Source organism: Cibotium barometz, chromosome 4, assembly GCF_041138505.1.
Source record: "Cibotium barometz isolate CiBa-2024 chromosome 4, ASM4113850v1, whole genome shotgun sequence".
In the NCBI taxonomy this organism is placed as follows: domain Eukaryota; kingdom Viridiplantae; phylum Streptophyta; class Polypodiopsida; order Cyatheales; family Cibotiaceae; genus Cibotium; species Cibotium barometz.
In genome coordinates, this window is record NC_141049.1 from 61,933,340 (window position 1) to 61,958,808 (window position 25,469).

General features: G+C 42.7%; 1 protein-coding gene across 1 annotated transcript; it reads right to left on the reverse strand.

Annotated features, from left to right (window-relative positions):
- Positions 1–1,382: 1,382 nt before the first annotated feature.
- Positions 1,383–2,285, reverse strand: LOC147639473 (uncharacterized). Its single transcript, XM_086783502.1, has one exon. The coding sequence runs from the start codon at positions 2,238–2,240 to the stop codon at positions 1,395–1,397; it is 846 nt and encodes a 281-aa protein (XP_086639628.1). The 5' UTR covers positions 2,241–2,285; the 3' UTR covers positions 1,383–1,394.
- Between the last annotated feature and the right edge of the window lie 23,184 nt (positions 2,286–25,469).

Consider the following 25,469-nt stretch of genomic DNA (forward strand, 5'->3'; position numbering starts at 1 on the left):
ACCAAATCAAGAGCTATGATTTTCCCTCAATCACACAATGTGCATCACCACAACCTTTAAAACTAAGTTGCATCATGTTGTGTAGAATCTTTAACTATTTTTGTTTCATGTTTTTTTTTTAAATTTTTGTCTATACCACATGCCTGCAATTCCTTCATAAACATGTGAACCTCATGTGTCTTCCAACTTTCATTTGTCTAAGCATGGTAAGCACCAACATTCTTGAAGTAGTGGATACACTACATATCTTTTGTAGGTGTGCACATATTTTGTAGGTATACTCTCTCCATTTGCTCATGAGGATGCCATGTACTAATTATAACCCATCAAAAGGGAAAACTTGGGCAACCAAAAGTAGGTATGCACATACTTTGCTCATGAGGATGCCACCTACGTACATATCTTTGTAGGTGTGCACATATTTTGTAGGTATACTCTCTCCATTTGCCCATGAGGATGCCACCCACTAATTACAACCCATAACAAGGGAAAACATGGGCAGCCAAAAGTGGTTGAACATGGGAAGGGTAGTTTGGGAGGGCCACGCCAATCAACAAAGCTTCGGAGTGTCTCACTATGCTACACCATCTTCAAGATACTTGAGATACTCAGTTGTCAAAGGTTGTCTTGTCAAGTTGTAGCTTTTACATAAAATAATTTGGTCGGTAATGCATGCCCATCCTATGGGCAGGAAATAAAGAGTAAGATGACAACCTAATTGGTGCATAAATAGTATGAACACATCATTCTAGGAGCCTCCATCTCTAAGGTGGCCGAGGTTCATTACATGGGAGAAAGCAACCCTTGAAAGCCACACACCATTACGACAAAGGGAGGGGAGGGGCAGACAAAGGGAGGGGAGGGGCAGGGCAGGGGGAGGGGGAGGGAAGGAAGGTGCAGGGAAAAACCGTCAGAAGCCTTTCCCCCAGGAGGAAGGGGGGGCGATTGGAGGAGGCCGGGAGCGCCCTTCCGACTGAAAAGGCCTCCCAATGGTCATGGACGGGGGGAGACAGAGGTCGTTCTTACACATCAATGGCGTGGACACCTTAGCAATGAGAAGGGATGGCAACACGTAAGTGCAGAAATTTAGAGGCCTCAAATCAAGGGTGCAAATCTCCCCTCTGATGACCTAACGGGGAGGGCGAGATGAGAAGCTCTGAGTGTGCTCGAAAAACCATGCCACTGCAGTTCCTAAGAACTAAAGTATAAGTTCAGTACAATTGTTTTACTTGGCACGAGAGCCTTTTTTTTAAAAAAAAATCCAACTGGGAGGCCTATTTCGTTAATGTATGAGATGCGGTGTACCTCAGTCCGTTGAAGCAACCATGTGTAAATGCCAAGGAAAGGGTAGAGCCCCTTTCACACCCATTTTGGACAAGAGGTAAAAAAAAATTTCAGATAGGCTTGAAGTTCCTGTAAGCTACAACAGCATAGAAGGGGTCTTTCTGGCTGGGCTGCAACAAGCCCAAGAGCCAATCAACTGGAGACACGTCAGAGCCCTTGGGGAAAGCCTGATCCTTGCTTCGGATGACCTCCGGTTCCGTGAAGCCAGTCACGCATTGGAAGTACTGCACGACGAGCTGGGTCCTGCTGTAAGGCGTGCCCTCCCTCCAGGCGCCAATGGCTTTCTCGTAGAACATCCGGTTGCTGAAGCTCACGATACAAACTCCGCCCGGTCGAAGCAGCCTGAAAATCTCCGCAAACACCTTCTCCGGCTGCTGGAGGTATTGCACGCTGACGGTGCACATCACGGCGTCGAAGCTGCCATCGCCGGCTTCGAACGTAGAATCTTGATTCAGATCCTTGACGAAGAAGGAGTCGAGGCGCTTGTTGCGGGCGAGCTCTGCTGCGTTGAGCCCATGACCCACCACCCGCTTGTATTCGATCTCGGGGGGCAAATGGCTCACCCAGGAGCTCATGAGGTCCAGCACTTCGGAGTCGGGCGGGATTCGCTCCCTGTAGAGCTGAGTGAGAGTGGAGAGAAAGCCGTCGTCCACGTGAGTTACGAAGCGAGGAAAAGAGTAGAAATTTATGTCCGGGGAGGCGTTGAGTTTGGTCCGGCCCTCGCTGTTCAGGACCAGCCGGTTGATGTCCCCACCCATGGCGCCTTCGCTCGCGCAGACTCGACAGACTCCAAGGCGTAATTGCGTGTGCTGGAGATTGGAGGCGAAGGATGAGGACGGCGAGCTGGTAGGCAACCAAAAAAGAGGAGCGATGGGACGGCACGCAACCACAGCCATGTCTCGAAAGATTGGGGCGGGATATGCTGAGTATCGAAGGGGATGTGCTCTCAGCCTTATATTTGGTTAGGTACAGAGCATCGTTTCTTTTCCTCGACGTTACAGACGGTTCAGACGGTTCGAGTTTTTTTTACCAATGTCCGTTAGTTGCCCAGACGAGTTTTTTTTAACCAATAATATATTTATATTAACTATTCAAAATCAGTCATACATCACCCCTAAGAACACAACTATCAAAATCAATCATACATCACCCCCACCAATAACCCAACTATCTACTCCTTTTTTATCTCATTCAAGATTTTACAAAGAAATTCCCATCTTTTATCCTCACACAAGAAGGTAGACTCATCCCAGAAGATATGATATCCCAATAATAAGCAAGCCTCCATCATGCCTCAGCCCTGGGGAGACTATTTTTCCAACATTCTCCCATGCTTTGACCACACCTTGACAGTAGGTCTAGTGCCAACTGGGTTCTCAATAAAAGCCACAAAAGTGTGATCCAACTGTTTTTCCTTGTGGTACCATCTCTGAGTTTTAGGACCAAATCCTGGGGGCCTTTTCTTCTCAATCCAATACCTCACCTGCATCGAACAAATCCACATAAGGGAGAGACCCCTAGTATGCATGAAGCTCAGCCAAAATTAGGGAAATAATCAAGGCATATTCCTCTGCAGATTCTGAATCAGCAAATCTAGCTCCAAAGACCTAATTTTATTTACATTACATACAGACTAGCACATGCGTATACATTTATACATCAGCTCATTATCCTGCAATCATGTACATAAAGTCTTCAAAAAAATAATTTCATTTATACTAGTCCAGATTTCCCATAGAGTGCAAGTTCTGACAATGTTAAATACCAACCCACTGTGCTCATCATTAACTGTCCCACTGTCCTAGTAGCCAGTCCTTAAGGCTGGGCATTTCCAAAACACATGCTTGCCACTTTCTATTGAAGCCTGCATCTAGGGCAAATGCCACTAACCATGTTTCTTTTATGCAGCTTATAACCAATACGTAGTGCCCACATGCAAACCTTCCACAGAAAGACTTGAAATTTCCTAGGGACCTAACAGTTCTAGATCAAGTGCCATCTCTTTTTCCAGCTAGAAGCACTCCACTTTATATTCCATATTTTGTTATTTACAGTACATAATTTTAGCATCCCCTTTTCTCATTAAAGCATAAATATCCCTGGTTTTACCTTCCTTTGATTTGATACCATTAATCCAAGATGACCAGTCCTTGATCCAGACTGAAATATCAGTGTTGGCTTTTACCTCTTTCCACCCAGCCACATCCTTGTCCCAGCAGTCAGCCAGATATCTAATGCCGTTGTTAGTAAGAATATTTGCCACTTCAATATCAAGTGCAGCTAAAAGGTGATTAAACTTATGAGTCCACCATAACCCCATAGATAGCATGGAATTCCCAATTACCCTCCCCCCACCATCCCAAACCATGAAGCCCATATTATCTTTCTAGCAATTGTTGCAGAGCATTTTGCAAATATCTAAGCATGTGATTTTCAGAGGGGCATATGAAAACAATTTGTCTTTCCAGTTTAAGTTCCCCCATCTGCCCTTGGCCAATACCTCAGCCATTTCCACCGATTCCTTTATCATCAAGGTCCAAGTAGAAACTTGGGATAGCACCCTAGGTAGCATCAAAGTCGTTCTAGCAGTACAGTGAGTGGGCAAGTGAATGATACCAATACCCCCTTCCCTTTTGGGCACTGACAACTTCTCCCAGGCCAACCAAGCGCAGGAACTCTTTTCTTACCAATACCATTTCTCCACAGAAAGTCTTGGATAGGACCTATGATCTCCTTCTAATGACACTTCCCAAATTTTAATACAAGACATAGAAACATGATATAAGCATTCAACGCTAAGTTGCAGATATCAATTCTGTTATGGAAGGGAACTTTCAAACCTTCCCACTTCTTCAATTTCTCCACAAACCTTTCCTAGCATTTCTATTTTTTTATATAACCCGGACATTGTATCACATGGACTTAATGTAATTATTTGGGTCTCATAGGTCACTTTGTCCTTTTTAAGATGTTAATCTCTCTCTCTCTCTCTCTCTCTCTCTCTCTCTCTCTCTCTCCTCTTCCTCTTTGTTGCTCTCCTTCTCTACTCTCTCTCCTCCTCTGCTCACACTCTTTTTTTTCGTAATAGAAGATATATTACCAAAATTACTTTACAAATGGCCACATGGTTGCCATGTGATGTACTAGCTTTCCCTCACTAATTACTCTGAACAATAGGTGTAGCTCGAAGTACCCTCATCCAATATATAGCTGTGTCATTCTCCACCAAATGAGTTGATCGCAAGGAAGAGACTTGACACAATAGTAGCTCTTTTAATGTTTGTGTATGCAAACACCAAACAATCCTTAGAGTGTTTCTATCCTCATTACCTTCTTCTCTCCCCCTCTCTATCCCTCTATCTCTCTCTCTCTCTCTCTCTCTCTCCGCTCCTCTCCTCTCTCTCTCTCTCTCTCTCCCCCCCATCTCTCTTTCTCTCTCTCTCTCTCTCCATCCATCTTATTGATTATATATGCAAACACCAAACTCTCCTTAGAGTGCTTCTATCCTCATCATCATCTTTTGCTTCTTCTTCTTCTTCTCTCTCTCTCTCTCTCTCTCTCTCTCTCTCTCTCTCTCTCTCTCTCTCTCATTATCATTGCAAACACAAAACTCTCCTTAGAGTTTTTCCATCACAAGGAGGATATTAGTTACTATTGAGAGAGAGAGAGAGAGAGAGAGAGAGAGAGAGAGAGAACAAGAGAGGCCAACATTTAGTGTTGATTGCATGCTCTACAATTTAATATTAGGCATTAAACTGGGAAGAATATAGTATAAACAAAAATTGAGAGAGAGAGAGAGAGAGAGAGAGAGAGAGAGAGAGAGAGAGAGCATAGCAAAAAGTTAGAGAGGAGGGTGGATGGGGGAGAGAGAGAGAGAGAGAGAGTGAGAGAGTGAGAGAGAGTGAGAGAGAGAGAGAGAGCATCAAATAAGATAGATCGTGGCCTCGTGCAAGAGTAGATTTTCAGCCTGCATAGTGTTTGTGTTTGTCCTAATTTCTCAATGGGTGAGAGAGAAGTAGTTCCAACAATTGTGCTCAAGTTTTACCCCCCTTTTGGAGCCATTTGTGCAGACAGATTTTCCATCGAGGTAGTGGAGAATTTGCGATCACAACCGCGTGCAAATTTACAACCTGCATAATGTTTGTGTTTGTCCTAATTTTGCTGTGGGTGAGCCTGAAGTGGTTTCACTAGTTGTGCTAGCATTCTACCCTGCTTTCAGAACCATTCGTGTAGACAGATTTTCCATCAGGGTAGTGGATATTCTCCTCTTTGTTTTGCAGAGCTGAAACATAACTCTTCTCCTTCTTCTGGTGGGAAAGCATTAATTTTCGATGTTGAGTAGTGGAAATAAGGGAACCATATATATGGATTTTGTAGAGGCACATGCCTCAATAGAAGATGTAGAGAAGTTTGAGGGTGGAGGGCCAGAGCCAGAGCCTAAAGATCAAGCTAAAAGGTAGAGATTGATCGTAGATGAATATGGAGGAAAGGAGGCTGGTATATGCTTCAGGATACCTTGCTTCTTGATGCACCTCAGGAGAGAACCATGAGGTGGCTTTTGACTTTTGAGTTGCACAAGCTAATCAGATTTTGCAACCATATGTGATGGCAAATCATGTTAGGGCTACCAAGGTTCCAATAGAGGAAATGGTAGATGTCCAAGTGGAAACATGGCGGTTTGTGGCACAAGTGTAATCCTTTCATAACAAGGATGCAATTTTCTTTTTTATTGGACAAATTCCATTCTTCAATAGGATTACAGATTGGTTACATGATTTATTAGATGGTAATTTTGTGGAGAAGATCTTTGACGGTCCTAGAGTACTCTATGAGGTCCTATTCTCTCACAAAGAAGTTCAAGATTTGGTTATGCAGAAAGTCCCCTTATTTCTAGATGGATAGTTGGTGCATATTGTACCCTGGTGCCCTATGGCAGAGTATAGAGATATGTTATGCCAGGCATGCCCTATTTGGGTTGAGGTTGTAGACTTTCCATCATCAACTATGTGGGAATTGTTACCATTGGCCATGCATATTGGGGGTGTTGGTGGAGCCCAAAATGTCGTCTAAGAATAAAAATAGGGTTTAACACCATATTGGGGAATATGGGAATTTCCCATAAGTTTGGGACACATGGTCAAATCTTTGGATTAATCATAACTTGAACACCGTTACTCCAAATTGAGCGCTCTATAGCTCACTAGATTCCATTTTCCAAGCGATTCCATTTTCCAAGCGCTTTCCAACAATAGGTCACATGATATGGTTTTGAAAAACTTATAGGCATGTTATCCAGGTCCCACCTTTTTAGTATTCAAAAAATGGGAGTTGGGAAATTCCCAAACTCACGAATATAGTGTTGTTTGCATACAGTGGAATACTGGGAATCCCCGACCTCGACAATTGAGGTTATGCGTGGATGGATTTGGCCCTTTGTATTTCGAATTAAAGTGGGGATCGTTTGCAAGCTGTTGCTTCCGCTGTTCTGGGGAGATGGGTCACTTCATTTCAAAGTGTCCATAGGAGGTGAATGCTCAGCCACAACTGAATGTGTCCTAGCGTCGGACTCATAAGGATACATTAGCTCAGCCACAACTGAATGTGTCCTAGCGTCCGACTCATAAGGATACATTAGCTCAGCCACAACTGAATGTGTCCCAGCGTCCGACTCATAAGGATTTTTGCCATCTGGTTGGAATATACATAAGGGCAAACAAAACAAAGTGAGAAATTGGTAGATAAAGGTAAACAAGTTTTGGCAGATACAGAAGATAGACCTTGGCTTGTGGTGGTGAAGATAGACCTTGGCTTGTGGTGGTGAAGAGAGGCGCTTGCCAGACAGTTACTTCTAGTGGTAATCAAAATTGTTACCATATTATAGTAGTGATGTGTGTGAACACACTTAGGACCGCCGGGGCACTTTTTTCCTCACTAGGAGGTTTTTTCCCCCGTGCATTGTATATACGCCCATTATCTTCTGGGGCTTGTGATCTTTCATTTTTGGCACTCATAATACACTACTGTGTTGTGCTCAAGCTTCCTCATCTTCTTGAAGTTGTGTGTGCATTCCTGCAACCCTAATTCCAACAATTGGTATCAGAGCAGGCTTCCTCCTCCCGGGCAGCATCACCGGCACCTGCCGCTTCATCTCTTCCGATTGCGACGAGGTTTCACGAGCGTCTGCAGGTTAGTATATGCCGTGGGAGAGCCCGTAGGGCTTGGTCATTTCAGAATTTTGATCTGAAGTCATTTCGCCCTCCGTTTTTGCATTCCAAGTACTGCGCAGGCAAAATCGTCCTACTGTGCAGATTTTCTGTCAAGATTAACATCTGCAGGACAGGTGCCCATTCGTCTGTTTTGGGCTGTGCTACATAGCACAGGTCGTTTTTATACAGGTTTACCTCTTACAGACAGCATTTACATCTAGTAGTACAGTCATTGGCCATGGCTGACAACAATGATGTATTCCGCATGTTGGCTGCTGAGGATAAGTTGGATGGCACCAACTATCCATTGTGGGCATATATGATGCGACATGTATTGGTAGCAAAGGGGTTATGGAACATTGTGCAGGGTATTGATGCACGTCCTATTGTGGCTGGGAATGCTGCAAACACATCAGAAACAGGTACTGTTGATGATGGTGCAGGCACAAGTGCTGTAGCAGCTGTTCGAGAACCACCACTTTCAGCAGAGCAGATTCGTTGGGATGGTAGAGATGCGCAGGCTCATGCCTTGATTGCGCTGTCTGTCAAACGTACCATTATCCCACATATTCGCTCCTGCAGGACTTCTAAGGATGCTTGGGATGTACTTGCCACATTGTATCAGGCAAGAAATGAGGCTCGTGTTGCTTATCTCCGAAAACAGTTGGAGAGTGTGCATATGAATGAAGGTGATTCTATGGATAGCTTTTTGACAAAGATCAAGGATTTCAAAGAGCAGCTCATTTCTGCAGATGAAATCCTGTCAGACAGTTCACTTGTGCAGACTGTTTTGAATGGTCTACCAGATTCTTATCAGGGTTTTGCTTCCACTCTTCGCTTGATGATGAAAGGCAATCCCAATGCCTTATCATTTGAGGAGTTAGTTTCTGTTTTGCTGCAAGAAGACCAGTCAAGGCAAAACAGGAATATTATGCGTGTCGCAGATCAAGCTTTCGTTGCTGGTCAGAGAAGCGGGAAAGGTAAAGCTGGCTTTTCTTCTAGTAAGCAGAAATCTGCAAATGCTGCGCAACCAAAGAAGGAAGACAAAGATGAGAAGAAGGGTGACAAACAGAAAACATTTTGCAAGTACTGTAAGGGAAATGATCATGTCATCAAAGCGTGTCCTAAGCTGGCTGCGAAAGAGGCTAAGAAGAAAGAGGCTGGTATGGCTGTTGCAGATGCCTCTCCTTCTAACAATGAATCTGCTAATGTTGTGCTAGATACAGAATGGGCATTCAATGCGCAGTGCAGTTATGACCCATCTTTGCATGACACATGTATGTCTGCAGTAGATTCAGATGTATGGTACTTTGACAGTGGTGCCACTAAGCATATCACCTCGCAGCGCAGTTTATTCACTTTCCTTGAGTCTGCTCCCACAGGGAATACTGTCACTTGTGCCAATAACTCCTCTTATCCCGTTAAAGGAGTTGGACAGATTGTGCTGAATGTTGCAAATGGCAACACCTTTACACTTTTTGATGCATTGTATGTGCCAGGGATCAAAAAGAATCTGCTGTCAGTCTCCGCATTTGCCAAAACAGGTTTGGTTGTAAAATTTGTGGATGACAGATGTACTGTTCATGATCTCTCTTGTGGTGACATCATTGTAGCATCTGGTTCACTATGTCGAGGGCTGTATAAGCTCAATATGGATGGCAAATGTGTAGAGGATTCAGCATGTGCTATTATGGATACGCAGGCTATTTCAAATGCAAAACTGTGGCATGCACGTTTTGGTCATCTGAATTTTGCAAGTTTGCTGCGCCTGCAGAAATCTGAAATGGTGTCTTCTTTGCCTAAGCTTGAGGCACCTGTCAAGCATGTTTGTGAGGGCTGCATATTGGGTAAAATGCAGCGTGCTTCCTTTCCCAAAGATGGATCAGTGAGAGCTGAACGCAGATTGCAGCTTGTTCACAGTGATGTTTGTGGTCCCATGCAAACTCCATCATTTGGAAACTACCTTTACTTCGTGACTTTCATTGATGATTTTACCAGGCATGCATGGGTATATCCTTTGAAGGCAAAGTCCGAAGTGTTTTTGTGCTTCAAACAGTTTTTGGTTATGGCTGAGAATGTGTCAGAAAGTAAGATGGGCACCCTCCGTTCAGATCGAGGGGGGGAGTATATGTCTTCAGAATTTAATGCATTTCTGGCTGAGCGTGGGATAAAACACCAATGTACAGTGCCGTATACACCACAGCAAAATGGTGTGGCTGAGAGAAAAAACAGGTCTCTCATGGAAATGGCAAGATGTATGGTTAAGAGTCAAAGTCTACCACATGGTTTTTGGCTTGAGGCTGTCATGTGTGCCACTTATGTACTAAACAGGTGTCCCACCAAAGCATTACAGGTTGTCACTCCATATGAGGCTTGGCATGGCCGCAAGCCATCTGTTGGCCATTTACGTGTTTTTGGTTGCCTGGCATATGCATTAGTGCCTGTGCAACATCGCAGAAAATTGGATGACAAAGCTGTCAAATGTATTTTTGTTGGATATAGTGCTGAGAGCAAAGGCTATCGTTTGTATCATCCACAGACAAAGCGCATTTTGGTTAGCCGTGATGTTGTATTTGTGGAAGATGCAGTTCAGCCCTTGGTTTCATGTACTAAGGAGACAGATATCAGCTCACGTGATGTCTATGATACATTGTTGCCTCTTTTCAGTGGTGCACAGTCAAGTGCAATACCTCATGAGGCAGTTTTTCAGCCTATGCAGGTTTTAAATGATGGCACAGATCAGCCTATATCTGATGCAGATGTGCATGATGCACTTGAGGATGAGAGACAAGAGATTGAGGGCTCTAGGAATATGCCTAGATGGCTGGTGCAGACTTTGCGTGACAGCAAGTTGGATGCCCCTTTGTCTAGTCGCACTCGTTCTGGCTCTCATGGTGCATCTTATGCGTCAGATTGTTATGCATTGGCTGTTTCTAGTATGTGCGATGAAAGTGAGCCTGTTTCATTTGATGAGGCACAAAGTTCAGAAAATTGGATGGCTGCTATGCAAGCAGAATACGATGCTATTATGAAGAATGGTACATGGTCTTTATGTGACTTGCCCCCTGGCAAGAAGGCCATTGGCACTAAGTGGGTATACAAATTGAAGCGTAAGCCTGATGGCACAGTGGATCGCCATAAGGCTAGGCTTGTTGCAAAAGGTTATGCTCAAGAGAAGGGCATTGATTTTGATGAGACTTTTGCTCCCACATGTCGTATGACCACTGTTCGTAGCATCTGTGCATTAGCAGCTCATAATGGTTGGAATGTACATCAGCTGGACATAAAGACTGCGTTCTTAAATGGAGATTTGCATGAGGAGGTGTATGTATCGCAGCCTCGTGGTTTTGTTCAAAGAGGGCAGGAAAACAAAGTGTGCAGGTTAAAAAAGGCTTTATATGGTTTAAAGCAAGCTCCACGAGCTTGGTATGAAAAAATACATGCATATTTGACTGCACATGGGTTTCAGAATAGTCCAACAGAAAGCACTTTGTATGTTAAACGTGTGGATGGTGTACATCTAATCATTGCTCTCTATGTCGATGACATGCTGCTCACAGGACCAAATGAGAGTCATATTGCTGATTTTAAGGCTGATTTGAATGCCTCTTTTGAGATGTCAGATTTGGGGCATTTGCATCATTATTTGGGGGTGCAATTTAAGCAGTGTGATGGAGGTATTGCTTTGTGTCAGACAAAGTATATTGAAACATTGTTGCGGAGATTTGGCCTTGAAGACTGCAAGCCTATTGCTACTCCAATGGAGACAGGTTTGAAGTTGAGTCTTCATGATGCTGGAGATCACTTTGATGTCACACTCTATCAGACAGCTGTTGGTTGCCTCATTTATGTATGCATTACGAGGCCAGATATTCAGTTTGCAGTCTCACAGGTGAGCAGGTTTATGCATAGCCCAGGCATTAAGCATTGGCAGGCAGTGAAGCGTATCTTTCGCTATTTGAGTGGTACTCGGCATCTTGGGTTGTTTTATCCCAAGGGGGGATCATTGCCGCCAGATTTACATGCTTTTTCAGATTCTGACTGGGCTGGTTGTTATGACACACGCGTGTCCACGAGTGGTTTTTGCTTCATGCTTGGAAGCTCATGCATATCATGGTTGAGCAAGAAGCAGCCTACTGTGGCCACTTCTAGTTGTGAAGCTGAGTACAGGGCAGCTTTCACAGCTACGGTTGAGTGTGTGTGGCTCAGACGCCTTATGGCTGATTTGGGTGTTGGGCAGCCATCTGCCACCACCATCTTCACTGACAGTCAGAGCGCATTGGCAGTTGCGCGGAACCCAGTGTTCCATGCTCGTACGAAGCACATTGAGGTGCACTACCATTATGTCAGGGAGAGACTCTCTGCAGGAGAGATCAGTTTGGCTTATGTGCCAACACAGGATAACCTTGCAGACCTTTTCACAAAGGCTCTGCCTCGTGAGAAGTTCGAAGCTTTTCGCAAAGCTTTGGGCTTACTCCCTTTTGTGGATTCGTCCACATAGCTAGACACTTCCCTATACATGAGTGCTAGCTCTTGTTCACCGCATCACTCCAGGGGGGATTTGTTACCATATTATAGTAGTGATGTGTGTGAACACACTTAGGACCGCCGGGGCACTTTTTTCCTCACTAGGAGGTTTTTTCCCCCGTGCATTGTATATACGCCCATTATCTTCTGGGGCTTGTGATCTTTCATTTTTGGCACTCATAATACACTACTGTGTTGTGCTCAAGCTTCCTCATCTTCTTGAAGTTGTGTGTGCATTCCTGCAACCCTAATTCCAACAAAAATGTGGGTGCTAGTAGTGGTGCCTCTTCATCATTTCATCCTGGTGTCACAAGATGGACTCGAGAGAAAGATAACCAAGGCAAGGTCTCGCACTCTCGGTATAATCTGAGACCTCGAGTTACGAAAGAAAATCAGGTAAATTTTCCTCTTTTATTTGAAAAAAAAAGGGGCTATAGGCTCAGCCTGGGACAAGAAGTATCCGGATGTCAAGTGGAGATAGGATACATCACCTAATAATGCTCCTACTTTAGGTGAGAAGGAACGGGTGGATGTTTTGCTATGAAGAGTATGGGAACAGATGGAGAGAGAAGGCATTGAGGATCCTATGCAATATTTTAAGGAAAGAGAGACCGATGGTGGTACCATTCATTGATTGGCTTTCTATTTTGATGGATTATGAAGATTTCTCTTTGGAATGTAAAAGGTGTATGGTTCATCGTCCAAGAATTATTGCATGTGGCGTACTGTGTTTCAAGGTCAATGGGATATGTTTTATGCTGTGGAGCATAAACAACATTCCATGGCTGGACTATTAAATTTGCAGCAATGTGATGAGCTATGGTGGATCAAATGCTAAAATCAATATCATTAGAAAAGAGATTAGATGATAATTAAGATGTGATGAGCAATTAATTAAGACATGATTAGTGAGCAATTAATTGATAGCTTAATGTAGGCATGGATAATCAAAAACTAGTAAATTCTCATTAGGCTAATGCCTCAATTTATAGAGTTTACATCCAAGCATCTAATCCCACTGATCTCTCCTTGATTCACTCCACCTCTTTTGCTTGATTCTCTCCACCTCTTCCCAGAATATCTCCACACCTCCTAACTCTTCTCATGCTACCCTTATTCTCTCCCAGTAGATACTTCTCACCTTTTCATAGCTTCTCTCACATTTACAGATTCTCTTTTACAACCTCTTGCTAAGGGCTTGTTCCCGCACACACCCTATTCACTTGTATATTTCAACACCTCCCCTCAAGTGAATACTCCTAGCACACCTGGACCCTATACCAAGTTCTCCTCTTACTTGATAGTCCGCGACCAGTGTGCCTCAAGTCCCTAAACTCATAGTCCTTGACACTCTCTCTCTCTCTCTCTATGTGTCCAAGGCTACTACAAGTGCCCGTGACCTTGACTAAAGTGCTCACACATACATCTACCACATGGCCTACATCATTGGTGGCTCAGAGGTGGTTTTACTATGTTGGGGCAGGTTACATTGGGTTGTGGGATTCTCTCTCTCTCTCTCTCTCTCTCTCTCTCTCTCTCTCTCTCTCTCTCTCTCTCTCTCTCTCTCTCTCTCAAAAAAGATGATCTAACTCCACTTCCTTAGGAGCCTCCATGAAGTTTGCCGATGTCGTTTCTCAGTCTCTTGCCATGTGTCCTGGCTTTCCACAATTGTGCAAGTGAAGGTCCTTTCTCCTACTCTACCTCTTCCTCGTCCTCGTCCTCGTCCTCGAGAGAATTCTCCTCGGGTGAAGAATGCTTTTGCTTCTCCAGTTGTTTGAGTCCCGCCATTTCTTCTCTTTGACTCTGGTCTCTTGCTCTAGTAGAGCTCTTTCTATCTTGTGTAGCTTCAATTCAGGTACATTCTTTAATGTTGCTACAATGTTTTCATATTCACCTTTGTCCACACTCTTCAGAAGCATTGCTAGTGCCAGGAGAGCTTGGATCTCACTATAGACTTGATGAAATCAAAAACTATCTTCACACCAGCTTGTAGAGCACCCTTGAAAACCCCTAGGGCCAAGAGAAATTGGAGCAATGTCTTCTGGTGCTGCAGATAAGATCTCAAATCTCCTTTCAGAAAAAAGGCGCCAGCGAATTCGTGATTTGCAGCTCTGCAGCACTCGACGGTTTGACCGGTTTGTCTTGATGGGCTAAAGCTTGGGGCTTGTGGCTATGTGTGGCTAAGAGGCTTTTGCCTATTGTTTAGCCTGGAGGGAGATCAAGCCCCTCCACCAGACAAGATCTCAAATCTCCTTTCAGAAAAAAGCACCAGCGAATTCGCGATTTGCAGCTGATGAGATTTGTCAGGTAGGGATACTGTTAACCCATTTCTAGGGTTAACAAGAGTTACTACCATTATCTTACATCGAGGAGTCAAGGTAGACACACTAAAAGGTCATACATTCAAGATATGAAGCAATGGTGTTTAAATCTACAACTTGGACAGATGCCCGTAATGGCCCGACAAAATACTTGTGGCAATTTTCGCTTCAAGAGTGTGTGGTAGCAAGTTAGGATGAAGTCCCAAGTGATGTACTTCATGGATATATTATGAGAGTAGTCATTGTAGTAGCATTAGGCCTCTTATGAGCCTAAAGTGCCCGACTGGCCACCACAATTTAAGTGAGTGTGAACACTTATGGCCATGTATATAAGTGAAAATCTCTCATAATACAAGGACTCTCCCATTGTGCAATAGAGCATTAGGAATTTTTTGGACCCAAAGAGGGCCTCTTGAATTAACTTTTGATTAAGAATGGACCAATGGTGTGTGCATATTTTTGACTTCTTTGACCCTAGGGGGCCTAGGCTTTGGTTAGGCTTTGGTTTGCTAATGGGGCCTAATTACTACTCTTGTCCCCCTACCTCTTGGGCACAAACTTAGAGGTCCCCCCACCTAGAATCGTGGAGATGATAAACCCTAAAAATTGAAATTTTTTAAATTTTTCCTAAAAGTGTGTTTTCCCTCTCAAACTTCTCCCCAACATACTCTAGGTTTGGAAAGCTCATTTTGAACCTCTTTCTTCCTCTTCTAAGCTCTCCATTGTTGCAGAAACTCCATACCTCTCAAGCTCTCCCTCCTTGTCAAGCTCCCTCAGTCTCAAGCTCCCTCTCCCTCTTTCTTCCTTTTCTAAGCTCTCCATTGCTGTAGAAACTCCATCCCTCTCAAGCTCTCCCTCCTTCTCAAGCTCCCTCCCTCTCAATCTCCCTCTCTCTCTCTCTCTCAAGCTCCCTCTCCCTCTCCATTGCTGCAGAAACTCTATCCCTCTTTAGTCTACTCTAGGTTCAGGAAGCCTATTCTCAAACTCTAACCCTCTTTTAAGCTTTCCATTGCTACACTGAAAACCCTAAACTTTCTCTCCTCTCCACTCTTCTGTTGTAAAACAAGCTTTTCTTTTCCCTTCTTCTCTTTTCTTACCACCATGGCCTCTTCGAGTAATGTGAGAAGACCTAGGGAGAAGGTGGAAGAGCTTGTGCTGCATAACACAAGCGATGAGAATGGAGTTTGGGCTCCAACAAGATTCAGGGTTGGGGCTTGGGTCTACATGCAGCCAAGCTCTAAGGGACCACATCGAGTGCGTCAACAACTGGGGAATATGCTACATCATTGGAAGGGGCGGCTTGGGTCTACATGCAGTCAAGCTCTAAGGGGCCACATCGAGTGCGTCAACAACTGGGGAATATGCTACATCATTGGAAGGGGCGGCTACAAGGCTTCAAGCATACTAAGAAGGAAGGACTGGTTGCCATAGTGCAACATGTGTATATCCTTGGAGACCTATACATTCAAGGCCAACGACCAAAGTTTCCTTCAAATTGTCAGTGTAACATAAACACAACTTTAACAACATGCTAATATTGGATTTTTTATTTCAAATTTTCATATGATTCTCCATTTTCTTATCTCTCTGCTGCAGATATTTTCCCCTCTAATTATGTTGAGGAACAACCACTCCAAAGCCTCACTGGAGTTTTCTATGCTATGCATGCATCCATTGGAGAGGCAATGTTTGTATCTCAAAGCCCAAGTAATCTTGTACAGAATAATATTTTTTTCTTTTCTCACTCATATTTTGTAGATAAAAAACCAGGTTTATTTGGCAAGCTAGAAGAGATCCCCAATCCCCCTCTTAACAATCCCGAATGGCCCAAACCTGATGCTTGGACCATCTTATGCTTAAAGTTTAAGATGGTAAGTGATATCAAGACACCACTCAAGTTTTCAAGACACCACTCAAGTTTGGACCAAACTTGATGCTTAGACCATCTTATGCTTAAAGTTTAAGATGGTAAGTGATATCAAGACACCACTCAAGTTTTCAAAGGCATCTAGGTCAGTAGGGCTAAATTGGTTTTGTCCTTTACATGTTTTTGTGCACATGTTCAATTCCATGAGCGAGTGGCAGCAAGCAAGCAAGCATTGGAGCCTAGCAGACCTGTAGCGCCAACACTTTAGCATCATGGGCTTTGACAATGTGGAAGAGTCAAGTTTCAAGTTGATGAGAAGAAACGTATATCTGATTCTACTACACGTCTAGAGTTAACCCTTACACTTTCTAGTTATTGTGCCACTTTCTATATTTTTATAGATTGGGAAGCGTAAGGAGGGGATAACCATGGTCTTAGAATCATGGCAAATGGGGGACCTTGAATTTTCAGTAGAGCAAGGTGCATAGCCCTACCAACACATAGTAGGCATGTGGAAGAGCTTGAACATGAACTGAGTATATGGGAAAATAGCCTCTGTTTTGATGCACGTGAGGGGCAAGAGTTTCAGGATCGAGGTGAAGGCAATGACAAGCTTTCAAATCAACAAGGAGATGGACTCGATCAACATGAAGTAAATGTCATAAGAGGGGCAAAAAATGAAGACATTATAACAATTTTAGATTAGATGACATGATTGTAATTTTGTAGCAGGCTCTTTTTTAACCAATCTTTATTTAATTGAAATCTTAATATTTTTGCAAACTATAATTTTTTTGTCCAGCGGTCGTGTGAAAAGGCCAAACTTTAAATTTTAACTATAAATAGCCAAAGGTGCCTTCTTTCTTATTTTCACGCGATAGAAACCAAGCACGAGCTCACACTCTCTTTGCATTCACATGGCTACCCACTTTGATAACTTCTATGAGTTCCTCTCCACCACCCCGTGGGCGGGCAAGAGCAAGCTCTTTGTCATGTTCTCTCGTGAAGGCGACTTTGAAAAGTCGCTCGCCCTTGCGTCCTAACATTATGAGACGCAGATTGCATACATAGAGCAATACTTGGCTCCCCACTCCATCTCCTTTCCCCATTGCCCCAATGATCGATCGGTGCCTGTTGAGCTGCTTAAGTACATTCAACAATATGCTCGCCTCTACATCCAGTGCCTTGAATGCTTCATCGACATCTGCATCCCCGCAGGAGCTTATTGATGTACCTTCAATAAGCAGGAGGTGAAGAGGTTGGGGAAGGGAAATTTAGGAGCTAGGTTCCTCTCGTGGCTTGCCACTTTTGCATTCCTCATCAGCGACGATGAGGATTCAGATGAGGAGGTAAAGATGCCTGCATTACAGTTGTTGGCAGGGTATTTGAGGGATGACAAGGAAGTGAAGGCAGTAGGAACGAGTGCTGGTGTAGAAGAGTAGCTTGCATCAGAGCACTTTCTAGAGGGTGTAGAAGAGTAGCTTGCATCAGAGCACTTTCTAGAGGGTGCACAATCTGCAGTTGAATAGCCCTCTGTAGTAGAAGATGCGGGGCCATCTTCCCCACACGAGGAGAGCAAGGTGCTGCCAGAGCTTGAGATCAATCTCTTGAGCACCATTGTGGTGGAAGGTGAAGAATACTTATTTCTTCATGACCTTGAAAAGACAGTTGGCTTGAGAATGGATGAATGCTTAGGCATTATATGCACGCGATGTGAGGAGGTACGTCCAACCTCGGTCCTCACCTAGATAGTGCTATATTACCCCTTGGAGAATCAGAGACAGTTGCTTTGGTCAAGGAAAGTGTGGTTGAGACCACAAGGAGCAAGCCCTAGTTCCAGAGGAGGAATTCACAACCTTACAAGACAAGCTAGAGGTTGAAAAGGATACCCTTGCTTCTGCTGGAGTAATGGAGGAGACCAAAGCACCAAAAAAGGATGAGGCTAAGTCCTCGATTGACCTCTCCGCCCCCACTAGCACTTTGGCAAAAGAAGACATTGAGCAAGAGGTAATAATCGACCTTTTACAACCTAGAAACATTTGTAATTATGTATAGGAAAATATTTTGATTTTTCCTTTGATTGTAGAGGGTGGTTGAAATTGACACATTTGCTGTGGGAGAGGCGGTGGCAGCAGAGACCAAGCCAAGGTCCATGGACATGATACTCTATTGGCGCACTATCTTGGTCAACTTCCTATGGATGGCATCACCATTATCCACAGGGACTACACCCCTCAATCTGCCTTCACTCTCTTCTTTTTGAAAGCCCTCTCTAAGGTGCTCTGTGTAGCCTTTATGGCACAGAGCACCAAATGTATAGTTCTGATTAAAAAATCCCTTGCCTTCTTCGATGTTTTTGGTTCTGGATTTAGGGGTAAGCTTCTTGCTCGTATAGGTATAGCCAAAAGCATAGGCATAGAGGATCCTCAAGAAATAGCCCAATCACTCCTTAAGCACACTTTGCCCAATAACAAGAGAAGGAAGCTCAATATTGTAAGAAAGCTTTTGTAAAGATGATGTATCACTTCTTATTATGAATACAATACAATTTTATAAAACTTATTTTCATCAAGTATATCATTGTTTTTTCTAGTTTGTACCATCAATGTTTTTGTCAATGCATCAGAAATGACCCTAGGAGCCTGGGGAATTAGTGCCAGAACAGTGCAAATTTTGAGCCTGCATCGCTGCTGTAGAGCCCAAATTCGCACTGTTTTGGCACAGCTTCCCCAGCCCTTCAGGAGCAATTTTGATGCATTAGATGACAAATATTGTATTTTTACACATGACTAAAGGTATTTTTATCTTGTAAATTACTATTTCTCATAATCAATGTACTAAACTTGATTATAAATGCATCAAAAATGATTCTGAGTGGCTGGGGGAGCAGTGCCAAAACAGTGTAAATTTTGAGCCTGCACCGCTACTGTAGAGCCCAAATTCGCACTGTTCTGGCATAGCTTCCCCAGCCCTCTAGGAGCAATTCTGATGCATTAGATGATAAATAATGTATTTTTATACATGATTAAATGTATTTTTATTTTGTAAGTTACTGTTTTTATAATTAATATACTCAACTTCATTATAAATGCATCAGAAATGATCCTGAGTGGCTGGGGGAGAGCAGTGCCAGAACAGTGCGAATTTTGAGCCTGCACCGTCACTGCATAGCCTAAATTCGCACTATTCTGGCATAGCTTCCCCAGTCCTCCAGGAGCAATTCTGATGCATTGGATGACAAACAATGTAATTTTACACATGATTAAAGCTGTTTTTATCTTATAAACTATTGTTTCTCACAATTAGTGTACTCACCTTTACTATAAATGCATCAGAAATGATCCTGAGTGGCTGGGGGAGCAGTGCTAGAACAGTGCGAATTTTGAGCCTGCACCGCCACTGCAGAGCCTAAATTCTCACTATTCTGGCATAGCTTCCCCAGTCCTCCAGGAGCAATTCTGATGCATTGGATGACAAACAATGTAATTTTACACATGATTAAAGCTGTTTTTATCTTATAAACTATTGTTTCTCACAATTACTGTACTCAACTTCATTATAAATGCGTCAGAAATGATCTTGAGTGGCTGGGAAAGCAGTGCCAGAACAGTGCAAATTTGTCTGCCTGCAGAGCCTTTCGCACTGTTCTGGCATAGCTTCCCCGGTCCTCCAGGAGAAAATCTGATGCATTGGATGATAAACACTATATTTTTACATATGATTAAAGGTGTTTTTATCTTATAAATTACTATTTCTCAGAATTAGTGTGCTCAACTTCAAATGCATCAGAAATGATCCTAAGTGGCAGCGGCGGCGGGGAGCAGTGCCAGAACAATGCGAATTTTGAGCCTGCACCGCCACTCTGCAGATCCTAAATTCACACTATTCTGGCATAGCTTCCCCAGTCCTCCAGGAGCAATTCTAATGCATTGGATGATAAACACTATATTTTTACACATGATTAAAGGTGTTTTTATCTTATAAACTACTATTTCTCACAATTAGTGTGCTCAACTTCATTATAAATGCATCAGAAATGATCCTGAGTGGCTGGGGGAGCAGTGCCAAAACAGTGCGAAATTTGAGCCTGCACCACCGCTATCTGCAGAGCCTAAATTCGCACTCTTGTGGCATAGCTTCCCCAATCCTCCAGTAGTAATTCTGATGCATTGGATGATAAACACTATATTTTTACACATGATTAAAGATGTTTTTATCTTACAAACTACTATTTCTCATAAATTAGTGTGCTCAACTTCATTATAAATGCATCAGAAATGATCCTGAGTGGCTGGGGGAGCAGTGCCAGAACATTGCGAATTTTAAGCCTGCACCACTACTGTAGAGCCTAAATTCGCACTGTTCTGGCATAGCTTCCCCAGTCTTCCAAGAGCAATTCTGATGCATTGGATGATAAACACTATATTTTTATACATGATTAAAGGTGTTTTTATCTTATAAACTATTGTTTCTCACATAAATTAGTGTGCTTAACTTTATTATAAATGCATCAAAAATGATCCTGAGTGGCTAGGGGAGAAGTGCCAGAACAGTGTGAATTTTGAGCCTACACCGCCGTGTTGTAGAGGCCAAATTCGCACTGTTTTGGCACAGCTTCCTACATCATGACACCAAGACATTGTAAGAGAAACTTAAAATTTTAATTATCAGAAGGTTACAAATGAAAGCCAGATAGGCTTGTTACAAAGGGGGGTTTGAAACAAAAGAGTTGCTTCAAAAAAAAGAGTGACATCTAAGATCTCTAGATCGTGTCTTGCTCGCCTCGATGCGCCGAGCTAGTTGCATGTCCTTGGTAGATATGGTAATCCTCTTTGCATGTATTGCAAGGAGATTGGTGTCTTCAAAAAGCCCAACAAGGTAAGCCTCGGAGGCTTCTTGCAATGCTTCAAGGGCAATCCCCTGCACACGGAACTCTGTTCTATATCGTTGGAGAATCTCCTTCACTGTGTGAGCAAAAGGGGCTCTTCTTATCAGCAACTCAGTGTTCCTCTGATAAAACTTGATTTCTTGTAGAGCCCTATGCCCTTGGCCCTTGGCGCATCCTTCTCCTTGGAGCTCTCTGTGTTGTGTTAGTGTTTGGCGAGGTTGGGACTTCCTTGGCTTGAAGAGCTTGACCTTTCTACGCTTGTGCACACTTGCAGGAACCTCCTCTTGGTCTCTCTCATAGTCTGAATCCTCCTCCTCTTGTTTTGCTGTGGTACCTATGTATCAAGTTCCTCCCAGGTAGGTAGGGGACCGTGTCCTGGTAGTAGGGTCTTGCCACCTATGGTGCTGCGCAATGTAGGAATGTTTTCACCAACCCAGTCGATCTACTCATCATTGACCTCTCTGTCTAAATCTCTAGGGTGGCTGCATTGTGGGGTCTTCTTCACACGCTTGCTCCCACTAGAAGGGCCTGCATGTGTGTGTTGGTGTTGCTGTGGGAGGAGGGTTGGACTCTGGTGATCCCATTGGACATGTCCTAGAATCCAAGGGGTCACTCTCTTCTGTGGTGTTGCCAGTATGTGGTCGTTGGGTGCCTTGCCTTGTGTTTTGTGAAGGCATGGTAACACATGCGGTGTTCTTGGTGCATGCCATATCCATGTACGACTATGCTAACGTGGTGATGTGCTAGTGTCCTTACGTGGGTGTCTACGTAGATCTTGAGCTCAAGCTCTCTAAAAAAGTGAAATGAAAATGAAGTGAGAGAAGGAACTATTAATAGTTTTTTTTAAGGGAAAAAAAAACTAACTAAACTTATTTTCTTAGCCTTATTACATCTAGATTTATGCTGGTGCGTACACAACCCAACGCCTCCCTTGTCTCCTCATTCGTGCACGCCAAGCACCATGCCTATGGGGAGCATTGGTCTGCAACAACCATTAAAGGCGAGCATTGGTCTCTGCAACCATTAAAGCCAAGCATGACTTTTTGCAGCCTTGCGTGCCTCTTGCGCAAGCTTAGATTGTTGGGCCCACTCCCTAACCAATACCCTTCCAAAGGTTGTGTGATAAAACCAATTGAACATCTCTTGTAGATAGTTTGTACGTGTTGCTCCTGCAGAAGCTCTACCTCCATGTCTTGTATTTTTGAAATAAACCCCTCTTGCTTTATAATGTGATTTCTCCATCCCTTGGGTACTCCACATGGAGAATATGGGTTTGCCAAGCTCCACTTGTAGTCAATCTTCTGCAGTATCCTAACAAGCCAAGCTCTCCTTCACCAACAAATTGCGTAAAAGATGATAAATTGCGGAAAGGAGGGTTTGCTCTTAATGGAGGGTCAACTGGATAGAGATGCCCATCAACCCAAAGATCTACATTTTTCTCCTTAGCTATCCTACGAGCTTGGACAGATTGTGCATCAGTAGGATGGGTTTTTTTAGAGCTGCCATACTCTTCAAGAATACAAATGTGTAAATCAACCTTCCGTTTTCTAGCTTCACAAGGGGCTACACACACAGCTTGCAAAGGCTCCATAGCTAAGCAGAGGAAGAAGCTAAAGCAGAGAGATCCTCATAGGGAGAGAGAGAGAGAGAGAGAGAGAGAGAGAGAGAGAGTGAGTGAGTGAGAGTGAGTGAGAGTGAGAGAGACTGTTAAAACTTTGCTATTGTTTGCAGGTTAACACAAATCCGTTTTTCTAAGTAGAAAATGATATTTTTGATATACAAATTTACTAACATGGAGTGTTTCATCAATAAATTACATTTATGAGAAAAATTAAAAAACAATAATTTTTGGGGTTCCCTCAATTTCAGGATCTCATGGATATAGTGGTTCCTGATAGAGTTAGTTATGTTTATGGGGTTGTGGGGACCTGACAGTTAGTTATGGATGTACTGGCTCCTGACAGGCTTCTGATGTGACCCTTGAATTACAAGCTTTTTGGAGGGAAAAAATTATTTTCATCATACATATTGGTTGGGTGGTGTTTTTTCCACCTCAAAATGTAAAAAAATAAAAAATAAAAATTTTACTTTTTGGGGCCCACCTAAATACGAGAATGTTTTGCCGATGTGGAAGGGAGATATGGTGGGAGTTAATGAGAAAGGAGATTTCAAACTGACAAGAAAGATTCAATTTGTAGAGAGTGAAGATAAATAATTCAAAAAGTAAGAGAGAAAGTATGAGAAAAGTCAAAAAGTAAGAGAGAGAGTATGAGAATATTCCCTTTAAAAAGTGAAACTAGGGGGTATGGCTGATGTGGCAAGGCAAAAAATAGGGGTCATCATAGCCTTTGTCTCCCTTAAGCCCAGCTTTTTAAGCTCTAATCTCTTAAAATTAGGAATCCTTAGGAGGCCCTTTTTGGGTCTTAAAAAATTCTAATGGTCTTGCTCTTGCTAATCCTCTTGCTAATCTCTCTCTAATCCGTGCTAATGAGTGTGTGTGAGTGAAGTGAGAGGAGAGGAGAGACAAATACACGTAGTGCAACACGACTGTGTGATAACACATCCTGGAGGCGCGGTGGTATTGCTTCTCAAGGAGTTGTGAAGCTTGGAGACCTCAAGGGTTGCGAGCTTGGCCATCGGAAAGATCCCCACGACAGTTATGGTTCGCTAGGTAATCTTCTTGTTGGATGTGTTTTAGCAAAGGTTTGGGCGAGCCATAACATTTTGGGCATCGTTTGCCGGGGAGCCATCCCCTAGCTTTTTCCATTGTTTGCTCTCTAATCTACACAAACCTATTGCCATTTTCTTGATTAATGGTTTACCATGAAAAAAAGATGTGATTTTAAGGGAGATTTGTGTGTAATTTTGTGAGAAATAGCTCTCTTTTTATCTTTTGAAAGAATGATTTTTTGGTTTAAATGTGTTGTTTTGTTAGTTTTATTCTAGTTTTTAGTGTTTGTTAATTGTGCACGTAGAGTGTGTTAGGTTCAGTTTTCATCCAATGCATCAAACAATGTAATGGATTGCAATTTTGTGATTTTTAGCTCTCTTTAGAGTTAAACATAGAGCTAGAATCATTAATTTTTACTTGATTTGTGTGTTTTTTATTTAATTTGTATGCATTAGAGTGTTAGCAAGTATTAAGGGTAGCTTAATCATTTAAAAAATTTCATAAAAACTTTTAAAGACCCTTGAAATTGACTAATCTTCCTTAATTGATTGGTTTTGGTCATTAAGAGGTGATTAATCCAATTCAAGAGGCAAAAAAACTAGAAAATGTGTTTTTTGGGATCAAAATTGATCATATAGGGTGTCAAAATTAAAGTTTTTGGGTGTTTTGGGAGCATCTAGATGCATCAAAACATGTAATTGCATCAATTTCTTTGCCAATTAGAGAATTTTTACTCTCTTTGGCTTAATTTGCATAAAGAAAGGAGCCAAAATTAAGAGCTTAATTAATCTTTGATTATTAGTTAATTTACACTTACACCATGAAATGCAGAGGATCTCACGCCGTGAAATGGATCTCACATGTGAAATAGATTTCACGGATTTTTTTTTAGAGTCGAGAGAGAAATTCGAGTTTTCTTGTGTGGGGGGAATATTTTTTGAATTTTAAATTGGCAAGATATGGGCATTTTTCCAAAAAGTTGTGGGAATAAAAAAAGTCCACTTTTATGACACCCCCTTATACCCTTTATAAATGACTCCCAAAAGTGGCCAATTGCCAACTAAGGGGCATCTTTTCATTCATAGCCACTAATAAGTTGTGTAAAAATATGATTAGGAATTAATAAAAGATTAACTCTTTCACTAATCTTTTTTTCTTTTGAATTAATCAAGAGTCCCTAATTAACCCTTAATCATCAATTAATTCTCACCACCATTAATTAACTCTTTCACTAATCCTTCCCTCTTTTGAATTAATCAAGAGTCCCTAATTAACCCTTAATCATCAATTAATCTACACCATTAATCACATCATTAAATAGATAGTCTCGTTCGTGGAAAAAAAATCACAGGTGAGATCCTCTACATTTCACGACGTGAAAAGGGTCCCGGCGGGGAGGGGGGAGTATAAAGAACAACCCTATTTAGAGGCCAATATCTCCTAAACCATGAATCTGATAAACACGATCTAGTGCTCATCGAAAAGCCTACATCAAGCTCTTCAAAATTGGTCTTGAGTGTCCAAGGGCAAAATCCATTGTTTTGGCCTCCGACTAGCAAACTCAAAATTTGACCCGAAAAATCGAGGCAAAAAATGGGCTTAAAAGCACTAAAAAATTACCCAAAATAGCCCGAAAAGACTACGT

Excerpts from the sequence above, each read along its gene's own strand:
- LOC147639473 (XM_086783502.1), bottom strand. The coding sequence starts at position 2,240 with ATGGCTGTGGTTGCGTGCCGTCCCATCGCTCCTCTTTTTTGGTTGCCT.